Source organism: Natrix helvetica, assembly GCF_964273705.1.
Source record: "Natrix helvetica genome assembly, chromosome: 1".
NCBI lineage: Eukaryota > Metazoa > Chordata > Lepidosauria > Squamata > Natricidae > Natrix > Natrix helvetica.
The window spans coordinates 54,630,690-54,642,739 of NC_138548.1; the positions used below are offsets into that span (position 1 = coordinate 54,630,690).

Sequence of the window (12,050 nt, forward strand, 5' to 3'; positions counted from 1 at the left end):
CAGTGGGGGGGGCGCTTCCTCCCCCTCTCTTAAGGGATCGCTCCGGACTGGTGCCTGGGGTCTCGGGTGTGCCGGGCGATCCTACGTGCTTTAATTTGTCTTCTTAAAACTTTCCGGTGAGGCTCGCAGCGCGCTGGGGCTTTTCGGCGCGAAAGCGGCTTTTCGGCTTCTAATTTGAACCGCTAGCTTCCCGGGCCGGTTACAGCCCACGGCAGCAGCGCGGAATCGTTTTTCTTGGTGTTGGAAGGCTCCTAGGGGCTTAGGAGCTCAGCGGTGATTTAGAGAGCGTTTTGGGAAAGGCGAGCTTACAGCTGCAGGCATTGGCAATTAAGGGCGAGGGAGCGGCCATTTTTAGGCGCGCTTTTGAAAGCACCGCCCAAAAGAAGCCGGCGGCCATTTTGAGTCACGTGTTTGGGGCTTGCAACACGGAGAGGCTGTGAAAAACGTGGCTGTGCTGTTTGCAACTTTACCGGAGGCCCGGAGCAGGCGATTCTCACCAGCTGAAGGGCAATTCCTACCAAAAACCTCGTTTTGGAGCACGTGAGTGGGGATGGCAGATAGAACTGAGTCCCAGCAGGCCGCGCCAGCTCAGGCAGGCGAAGATCAGGTTGAGCCCACTCCCCCAGTTAGGCCTCGGGTTTCTAGGCCTTCAGCTGAGGACAGGCCTTCGAGAGCTCTGCAAAGGGATGAGCTCAGGCGATCCAGGGCCATTGAGAAGGTCATTGAAAGGGCTGAGAAGAGACAGGCCAGGGATCCTAGGCCCAGATCCAGATCCCCACACGTGGCGGCTTCATGCCCTCCCCCACCGGTGGCTAGGGGGTTCAGCCCTTCCTCTTCCTCTTCCTCTGCTTCCCCATGCAGATCTGATAGGAGTCAGGAGCGGGGGGCGCCTCGCTCTCCTTCTGCTTTCCCGGGGATTAGGGAAGAAGATAGGGGGGATCCATTGGAAGGTATCTCTGCAGGTCCAGTTAGGGGTAGGAGATCCAGCAGGGCCTATGTGGCACCAGACTATGATTCAGAAGGAGATGAGGAGGATCTCGAAAACCTCCCTGAGAATCTCAAAAGGCTTATTTCTGCAGCCATTTCTAGGGGCATTTCCCAAAGGGACAGACCTTACCACCACAGTCGAGTTACTCCCTTTAGTAGGTCCAGATCTAGGGCTTCTTCGCCTTCCCTCATGAGTGAGGTCTCCTCTAGGGGGGAGGCACGGAGGGACGATTGGGGGTTCTCTGAGGAGGAGGATGCGGCTCCTGAGCCGCCTCGCTCTTCCAATCTTTTCCTCCAGGCCATGTTCAAACCATTGCTTAAGAAGGCTAGGAGGACCACCAAGGTGGGCACGGGGGACCCCACGGTCCCACCGCCCACGGATCCGGACATGGTCATGTTGTCAGCGACGGCCACCAATAAGGAGGAGATTCCTGCCCCTCCTCTTTTCTTAGAGGTAGCTACTAGCCAATGGGCCCGTCCTTCTAACTTTTCCCCACCTGGCAGCAACGACCGTCGCGCCTACAACATGGAAAAGTCTTTTGTGCAAGCTATTCAGCTTCCAGTTATAGATCAGCCCATAGCAGCTTTAGTCTCCTCCTCTCCAGTAGTTTCGGGGGACGCGGCTGACAAACTTAAGGCAGAGGACAAGAGGGCGGAGCTCACTTTACGTAAAAATTTTAAAGCCTCAGCATGGGCGGTGCGGGCAGCGGCTGCTGCCTCGTACTTTAACCGTACTACGGTCATGTGGCTCCGCCGGCTCCAGGAGCGCATTCCGATCCAGGAGGAGCGCGCACACCAGGATTTGGCTAAAATAATGGCAGCGTGTCAGTATTCGGCTGATGCGACCCTAGACGCAGTTAGATTTGGTTCAAGTGCTTTGGCCACCTCTGTGGCCTCTCGTAGACTTTTGTGGCTCAGGAACTGGCAGATGGACTATAAAGCCAAGTGGGACCTAGTAGCTGCCCCTTTTGAGGGTCCAAATTTGTTCGGGGCTTCCTTAGACCCGATTTTGGTGGAAAACAAAGATAAAAAGAAAGTTATGCCTACATCCACCAAGAAGGCGGAGTCCCGTAGTCATCCCTATCGCAGGCCCCAGTTCAAGTCTTATGACAGGGATCAGGACCAGCGATACCAATCATACAGGCAGGACAGGTCATTTCATAGACAGAGTTTTCAGGACCGTTCTAGATATCAGCCGCAGTCCAAGCGGCCCTTTCGTGGGGGGGGCGGCCGCCCCTTCCGCAGAGGGAAATGACTCGAACCCGAGTCATCCCATCGGAGGCCGCCTGGCACTGTATGCGGACGAGTGGGATCGGATCACGTCAGACGGTTGGGTCAGGGCGACCGTTCGCCACGGCCTAAGGTTAGAATTCCTCTCCAAACCCCCAAGTTTTTTCAAAGTTTTTCCCCCGGCTCGGGACCCGAAGCGGCGTCGTCTCATGGACCTCGCGGTCGCCCATCTTCTAGAAATCAGGGCAGTGGAGGTCGTTCCGGAGCCGGAGAGGGGTCTGGGCTACTACTCCCATCTGTTCGTAGTTCCAAAATCCTCGGGGGGTTGGAGGGCAATCCTCAACCTGAAACGCCTAAACCGCTACCTAGTATACAGGCGGTTCAAGATGGCGTCCCTGAAATCCATTCTGCAGGGCATTCGGAAGGGGGATTACATGGCTTCAGTAGATTTGACGGAGGCCTACCTCCACGTCCCCATCCTTCAGTCTCACCGGTGTTATCTCAGGTTCTCTCACCGGGGCAGGCATTACCAGTACCGGGCTCTCCCGTTTGGTCTGGCCTCAGCTCCGCGGACGTTCACCAAGGTCCTGGCAGCACTGGCGGCTTATCTGCGTTCCATTCCGGTGAGACTTCAGTGCTACTTGGACGACGTCCTCGTTCAGGCAGGGTCCCTCCCCAGGGCCAAGTCGGATCTTCGGCTGACGATCCGTTGGCTTCAGGCGTTGGGGTTTTCAGTGAACTTTCCCAAGAGCCACCTGTCCCCATCCAGGCAGATTCTACACCTAGGGACAGTGATAGACTCCGAGTCAGGGAGGGTCCGCCTGTCTCCAGAGCGCTTGTCCAGCCTTCGCCAGCTGGTCTCCTCTGTACAAAAAAGACGGTCTGTTTCCATCCTGACCTTGTCTCAACTTCTGGGGAAGATGGTCTCTTGCATAGGGATAGTGCCCTGGGCCCGGCTCCACCTGCGACCTCTCCAGTGGGCCTTGATCCCGGTCCAGAGAAGGATGATGAGCAACTCCTTGCGTCCAGTTCCTCTACCGGTGGAGGTGAGACTCTCGTTTCGGTGGTGGTTGTCCCCAGCGCTGCAACAGGGGGCTTGTTTTTGGGAGCCCGAGAGAGTCACAGTGACGACGGATGCCAGCCTCTTCGGCTGGGGGGCCGTGATGGACTCCGACATGACCCAGGGACGTTGGTCTGCCTCGGATCTCCGCCACAACATCAATTGGCTGGAGCTAAAAGCCGCGCGGCTTGCCCTAAGGACTTTTCGTCATCACCTGCGGGGGCGCCATGTCCTCCTGCTTACGGACAATGTGGCGACGAAGGCCCATGTCAATCGCCAGGGGGGCACCCACTCACGTTCTCTCTGGCGAGAGGCGCAGTCGTTGGGCTTGTGGGCGGAGAGACACTTGGCCTCCATAGTGGCGGAGCACATCTCAGGAGTGTCCAATCTTCAGGCGGATTGGCTGAGTCGCACAACCCTAGACGATGGCGAGTGGCAACTGGGCCCGGAGTTGTTTCGGAAGATATGCAGCAGGTTCGGCACACCTCGGGTGGATCGGTTCGCCTCCCCCGACAACGCTCAGCTGCCCCGGTTCTTTACCCGGTTCCAGTCCCCGTCGGCGGAAGGAGCGGATGCTCTCAGGAGCCGATGGCCCCCGGGTCTCCTTTATGCCTTTCCTCCCCTTCCCCTCGTTCCCCGTACGATAGGGAAGATAGTCACAGAGAGGGCTCTCGTTATTCTGTTAGCACCATACTGGCCGAGGAGACCCTGGTTCGCGGACCTGGTCCAGCTGTCGGTAACAGACCCCTGGAGGATTCCCCCGGGGGAGGTCGTTCTGAGTCAGGGGGCTTTACATCACCCAGGGCCTCAGTGGCTCCATCTGACCGCCTGGCTCTTGAACGGAGGATCCTGAGGGGGCAGAGACTTTCGTCAGGAGTCATAGCCACCTTAGAGGCGTATAGGAGGCCGTCCACGGTTAGAATTTACAATGCCACATGGAAAGCGTTTGCGAAGTGGTGCATCCCTTTGGGGTTGGATCCTTCTAGGGCTACCGTCCCAAACGTGTTGGAGTTCCTCCAGAAGGGGTTGGAGGATGGCTTGTCGCATAATACGCTCCGGCGTCAAGTGGCGGCTTTGGCCACCATTCTGGGGGGGGAGGGTTCCCCCGTCCTTTCCCGGTCTCCACTGATTAAGCGTTTTCTGAAGGGGGCGGCTAACATCCGCCCGCCTCCGGTTCATAGGTTTCCAACCTGGGATCTGACCCTGGTTCTCCAGGCTCTGACGAGCTCCCCGTTCGAACCACTTAGGACGGTACACATGCGTCTGCTTACCCTTAAGGTGGTGTTTTTAGTGGCCATTACATCGGCCAGGCGCATTTCAGAGTTGGGGGCCCTTTCTTCACGCAGTGACCTGTGTGTAATACACCAGGACAGGGTGGTCCTTCGCTTGGATCCTTCGTTCATTCCGAAGGTGAATTCACAGTTTCACAGGGCCCAGGAGGTCGTGCTCCCGAATTTTTGTCCCAATCCCTCGAGAGAGCGGGAGTTGGTGTGGCATAAGCTGGACGTTCGCCGGGCTGTTCGCATTTACCTAAAGCGAACTGAGGGCATTAGGAGGACGGAAGCGTTATTTGTTTCCTTTCGTCCGGGCTCGTTAGGATGTAAGGTGTCTTCTTCCACCATCGGACGATGGATTAGGTTGGCCATAGTTGAGGCTTACGGGGCTTCTGGGAAGACTCCCCCATCGGGGATCACTGCGCACTCCACCCGCAGTGCGGCTACTTCGGCGGCTTGGGCCACCAGGGCACCTTTCGAGGATATTTGTAGGGCGGCGGCCTGGGCTTCCCCCACACCTTTTATTAGGCACTATCGTTTGGATACTTATGCCTCGGCTGAGGCATCCTTTGGCCGGAGGGTCCTTCAGAGGGTGGTGGCCGATTCTTCACCTGGGACCCAGTCGGCCCGCCCGGGGACGTAGCGTGGGTATGTCCCTGCTGTGACCCCTCCCTCCACTCTACTGGAAAAAGAACGTTGGTCTTACCTGAACGTTTTTTTCTGGAGTAGTGGAGGGAGGGGTCACATTTCCCGCCCTAGTTAGTTAGTTAGACAGGGTCCGGGAGGTGTAGAATCGGGAGGCCCCGGGGGGGCTTGTTCTTGTTTGTGTTTGAATTGCAGTTGCTGGCCGTGACATCGCGGAAACTGGGAACCAACGGGAGAAGGCGAAGGTTAAGAAGTTTTCTCTCAGTCAAATGGACCAATCAGGCTGTGTTAACCCTGCTGTGACCCCTCCCTCCACTACTCCAGAAAAAAACGTTCAGGTAAGACCAACGTTCTTTTTCATGGATTAGAGAAGCACAATTTGATTAGGATGAAAAAAAAGGACATGCATATTTTAGTATTGGACACTCATGCCAAATTGGAATACATAGAAATGACTTTAGCTTGGTGAATTTCAGGCAAATATATGGTGGTCCTTAGAAACCCAGTGAACTTTTAGGATGACAGTTTGCCATCCCATTGATGGCAAATTGTCATCAACAGACAATACCCATTGCCTACTAATCTTGATTTAAAAAATCTTAAACTCAAACCCATGATTGAGGGAGAGAAGATCCCAGAAAAAAATGAATGCCAAATACTGAGAAAAAAAATGAGATGTGTGTCTATGTCTAGTGGAGGCTAAAACATAGATACAAAAAAGAAAAGGCCAGTGTACATAACCCAAGGAATACATTGTCTGCATAATGCACAAAAAATGGGGAGCAAAAAGAAAATACTACAAGTCTTAACACAGGAATGATAATATTTCATTAACATTACTGAAACGGGATGAAAAAATAGATTAATTAAGAAGAATAGTCCAAACAAAAGAAGTGTTATTAAATGTGGAAAAAATGCACACATGTTGAGATCCAAGAATCTGAACATTCAAGAGCATTTGATTAAGCATATAAAGCATGTTTTTTACATTTGAACTTAAATTTGTTATACAAGTTAAAATGACCAAATGTGAAATGTGTTGCTTAAATTGGCTTTCAGTACTAGGAGTGTCAAGTAGTATTTTAAATGCTGTGTGTGCATTTTAACCAGGCCTCACAAATGTGGTGTGCTGCTGAAGATAACCTAGCAGATGAAGTATATCATCAAGTTGTATTTTCCAAGTAATAAAATTTTGATAAAATCAATGCTGGAATGTCTAATTATATTTCAATATAAAGTGCAAGCCAAAAATGTAGAAATGAGTTGGATAGGTCAGCTCTTACTTATTTAGCTAACTGTTATAAAAAGCCTATAAATAATTAATACTTGTATCTTCTCAAAATAAGAATCTCGTATTCCCTGGGGTTTGACTAGCACAAATTCCACTGTTGAATGAAAATCTGATAAATAAATCATCTATGGCTTCCAGATAATTTGCAAAGTTGATTTACCATTTATATTAATGCACTTCTCATGTTTTTAGGACTTTGTTCCTCTGTACCAAGATTTTGAAAACTTCTACACAAGGAATCTTTACATGCGCATCAGAGATAGCTGGAACAGACCGATCTGCAGTGTTCCAGGAGCAAAAATGGATATGTTGGAACGAGTTACTCATGATTACAATTGGACATTCAAGTGAGTAAAGTTTCCAAAAGTTTGTAAATAGCTCATCTTTAGAAGACTTGAACAGTTGAACAATATGTTTTAGAGGTAGGCTATATCATATCCTCAGTTCAACTTTAGAATTGTTGCTGAATTTGGTGATATAATTTGCCCTTTCTTATGTTTCCTAGGGCCTCCTAGGAAGAGACCCTAGGAACAAAAGTCGTACTTCATGGGCAGCATATTTCATAGACTCTAAACAAGAATCATACCTCATGGTGCAGTACATTTCCTTTCTAAGCTTCCTTCAGATGGGAGGAGGGATCCTTTGCGGGTGCTTTTCAGTTTTTGATAAATACAGAGTCATGCTTGGTCACCCATTCTATGAGTGGAAACCAACATTTTAAATGGGCTTGAAAGCCTCATTTTATGTTTTGTAGTTATGTATTAATGAATTTTCCTGACAAGTAGTAAACAGAAAAAAGAAAAGAAAGAAATCAAGGAAAAAGCAAAAAAATAAAGTAAGAAAAAGAGGTTAAGAAAAATGGAAAATAAAAAGATATAAACTAACTATCAATATTCTTCACAGCAATTATAAATACAAATATTTTAACCTCCCTAAAGTTATATCCATATTACTTTTCCTTTTATAATTTATCCTAATTGTAAAAAACATTTTCCCCATTTTAATGCAAAAAGTCCATAAGTGCTTCAAGTCAGCAATAAAGGTCGATAATGTTTTTCCTCCAATCAAAGAAATTAATTTCTCGATTAGAGCAAAATCTGTTAACTTCATCAACCATTCTTCCATAGTGTGCGGTGCCAGACTTTTCCATCTTGGTGCATACAATAATCTGTTGTGATGATATATTAAAATAATCTTCCCTGGGTTTTCTAACTGCTTCTCTGTTAATCCTGAAAGAAAAACTTCTGGCTTCAATATAATATTTATCTTTAAAATCCTTTGTATCAAAGTTTGTATTTTGATTTTTTTTAGCTTTATGACATGTCCACCAAGCATGATAATGAGAGTAATCTGAAACTTGAGCAAATACACCAGTTTTCTAATATATCTTCTACCCTTGCAATTATTTATTTGTGCTATACAATCTTTGGTAGGACAAATACAACAGGAATTAATACTTTGTTTTTTAATAATTGAAAGATCTCCTATTTCTATTTGGAGTTGAAAATGATTTCTAGGTGGAATGGCATATCATATTTTTTTCAGATTGCCCTATGTTTAAATAAGAGGTATAACAAATAAAAAGTTCTAGATGTGGTAAGTAAGAGGACTGGCACTTGGGATCAGGAATAATTGTTTTATGATTTGATGTTACAGCTAACATGCTTTTACACTGCTTTAATATGCTTGTATATTAATATATGTTTAGCATTATCCTTATAACAGCATACACTGACTTTCAGTTGCACTTCCTTTAACTTAATGGGGGATATCCTGCATGAGGAAGTGACAAATAAATGATAAACCAAAATCCTTGTGAACAGGAACATTTTGAAATTAATACAAAGATATACCAAGCTATTTTAAAATTGCTGATTGATCTGATTTAATTCTTAAGAGAGCTTTCATTTTTCAAAGTGCACACTGGCATTGTACTCATTTTATTTGCTTAAAACCAATTATATTAGAAATGTTTAAAAAGCTATAATTGAAGATGATTAATCAAATTGTGAAAAAGATCAGAATTGTCTTTGCTATTTTAGCCTGGCCTTCGGTACGTTTTGGACAAAAGATACTGAATATTTTAATTAGTTAGCTTTTATTAGTAATGCCAATTGCTTTCTTTCCACATCATATTATGGTATAAATGTTAAGCTCTTTGTTTTAAAAAATAGTTTTTAGCATAGCATGGAGTCACTGCTTTCAGTAAATTGCTAGAGAACTAAAAACTTGGTGCATTATGTCTCCAACTCCTTGATTTCTAAATGCATTATCTAAATTGTAGCCATTACTGATATTTAATATACTTGATACTATTGGTGCTCTCTATATAAATGTTTTGTGTTTTAATTAAAATGTAGGTATACAGGAAAGATAATAAAAGATGTAATTAACATGGGATCCTACAACTATCTTGGATTTGCAGAAAACAATGGTGTTTGCAAAGATGCAGTGACTAAGGTTCTCTCACAATATGGATGTGGGGTTTGCAGTACTAGGCAAGAGATGGGTAAGTTCTGAGCTTCTTCACCCAGACTCCACAAAATGTATTGTTGCATGTGCTTTCTTAATTCTTAATTAGAATTCTAATAATTCCAATATTTTTTTATTCTCACCATAAAAGAAAACCTTTTGGATATACGGTGGTATTTTACCTTACTTTATTTATATTTACAGGAAACCTGGATAAACATGAGGAACTAGAAAGTTTAATAGCCAGATTTCTTGGTGTGGAATCAGTTTTGGCATATGGGATGGGATTTGCCACAAACTCGATGAATATTCCTGCTTTGGTTGGCAAGGTATGGCTCCAGGAGAAGGGACTGACCTGATCCTGTCTTTGTACGTCTTTGTCTCAATAAGTTGTTTAGAGCCTTATAGATCACAATAATTTGGATCACAATATCTAGATATAAATCACAATAACTGAATAAATATTTAAATATGTGTTTGATAAAAGAGAAGAATGAAAATTCCAGTATTTAATGCAAGTGTATTTAACAAATACAATTTGTTAACAAATATAGTTTCTTAGAGGAAAAAACAAATTACTATAGGAGAACTTATGCCACTATGATTTTAAAGAAGCAGTTTTTCAATATTTCAGACTGCATTGAGTCATGAAGGTATTACTGAGGTCAGAGAAAAAAATGAGATGGTCATTAAATCAAAATCTATTAAATGAAAAAGAATTTCAGCAATATATGCAAAAAGAATTGAACTTTTTTTTTTAAGAGAATAAGAAGGAAGACACATCCTTACAGAATGTGTGGGATACAGCAAGGCATATACTAGAGGACTAGTAATGACTTATCTAGGAAAAAAAAACAAACAAAACAGACAAATCCAAAAGAAGATAGAGGAGGAACACAGGAGACTCGAAATAGAACTACAAAGAAACCCACAAAATGCTAAAATTAAAAATTTGATGGAGCTAGAAAAACACAAATTGAATTTAATGGAAAACAAAGAAATGGCAAATAAAGTAAAAGCCGCAAAACAAAATTTCTTTGAAAACGCAAATAAACCAGGACGATGGTTGGCGTACAAGATGAAAAAAGAGAATGAAAAAAGATTCATAAATCAATTATCAGATCAAGAAGGGAATATTTGTTATCAAAAGGAGGAAAAGGAAAAAATAGTAGAAAAATATTATGAGGAATTATACCAGCAAGACACAGCGGCAGAGGAAAAGATAAAACAGTATTTAGAGAAGGCGGAAACACCTAAGATTTCACAAAAATTTTAAAAGGCACTAACAGAATAACAATGATGGAAGTAATAGAAGCAATAAAAAGACAAAAAAAAGGGGGGGAAACACCAGGTCCAGATGGATGACCAGCGGAATACTACAAAACAGTACAAGATGAACAAAGCAACATCGTGCTAGAAGTATTCAATGAGCTGTTATTGAAAGCAAAATACCGAATTCTTGGTCGGAGGCTTACATAACTCTTATCCCAAAAAGAAGAAACAGACTTGCAACAAATAAAGAACTATAGACCAATTTCTTTATTAAACGTGGATTATAAAATCTTTGCATCAATAATTGCGGAAAGACTTAAAAGACTGTTAAGTGAATTTATATACTCAGATCAAAATGGTTTTTTACCCAAGAGACAAATTAAATATAATATGTGAATTATATTGAATGCATTAGAATTCTATGAAGCACATCCCAGGAAAAAAATGGCATTGTTATTTTTGGATTTACAGAAAGCTTTTGATAATGTAAATTGGCAACTTTGGATAATGCAACTGCAAATGATGGATTTTGGGGAGAGATTCATAAATATGGTTAAAACTATCTATAATGAACAACAGGCTAAAGTGATAGTAAATGGAGATATGACAGAAAAAGTGCTGATTAGAAAAGGGACTAAGCAAGGGTGTCCGCTATCTCCACTATTATTTATATTGACACTAGAAATTTTGAACAGGAAGATAAGGCAAGATAAAGATGTAAAAGGAATGAAAGTTTAAAAAGAATATAAATTGCATGCGTTTGTAGGTGACTTGGTATTCATTATTGAAGATCCAATAGAAACAGGTCCAAAACTACTAGAACAAATAGAAGTGTAGGGAGGAATGGCAGGATTGAAAATTAATAAAGATAAAACAAAAATTTTAGTGGAAAAACAACAGAAAAGTGAAATAATAGAGAAATTAGATATTCAAATAGTAAAAAGAGTGAAATATTTGGGAATTCAGTTGACTTCAAGATGCGTAACTATTAAGGAAGATAATTACTATAAATTAAGAAATCAAATTAAAATGGAAATAGAGAAATGGAAAAACTTACAGCTATTACTAATGGGAAGAATAGCGGTAATTAAGATGAATATATTACCAAGAATATTATTTTTATTCCAAACAATACCGATAAAACTGGAAAAAAGGTACTTCGAAAAACTAAATAAAATAATAGGAAAATATATTTGGCAAGAAAAGAAGGCGAGAATTAATATAAGACTGTTACAAGATTCAAGGACTAGAGATGGATTTGGTGTATCGAATTGGGAATTATACTATCAAGCAGCAGCTCTTAACATGGATAAAAGAATGGATATTAAGAAATACAAGATTATTATCCTTGGAGGGACATGATATGCAACTGGGTTGGCTCCCATTTTTGTGGCATGGGAAAAATAGAATACATGGTTATTTTCAGAGACACTGTAAGAAATGGTTTATACGCAGTATGGGGAAAAGTAAAAGAAAAGCACTATATGGAAGTATAGTGCTTTTCAACGGTGGCTTTTCAATGTGGCTTTCAATGGTGGAAGCTTTGACACATCCGAATATTAGTAGCACGAAAAAGGTTATTAGGTACAAAGATATACTAACAGCACAGGGAGAACTAAAACAGAAGAAAGAATTAGAAGAACAAGGGATTGATATAGGATGGTTTAAACAAATGTAAATGCAAATAAGATATGAGAAAGATGTTAGAGTCGTTTTAATATGGAAGATTCAGAATTAATTAGGATACTCATGGAAACGGGTGAAAAAATTATTTAAAAATTGTATAGTTATTTACTTAGAATAAATTTAGAAGAAGAGG

General features: G+C 43.3%; 1 protein-coding gene across 1 annotated transcript in view; it reads left to right on the top strand.

Moving 5' to 3' along the window:
- Positions 1-12,050, top strand: part of SPTLC2 (serine palmitoyltransferase long chain base subunit 2) — a 55,750-nt gene that overhangs the window by 17,477 nt on the left and 26,223 nt on the right. Inside the window, exons 3-5 of the mRNA XM_081934524.1 lie at positions 6,680-6,834; positions 8,848-8,996; positions 9,164-9,288. Coding sequence (XP_081790650.1) covers positions 6,680-6,834; positions 8,848-8,996; positions 9,164-9,288 — 429 coding nt within the window. The remainder of the gene's footprint in view (positions 1-6,679; positions 6,835-8,847; positions 8,997-9,163; positions 9,289-12,050) is intronic.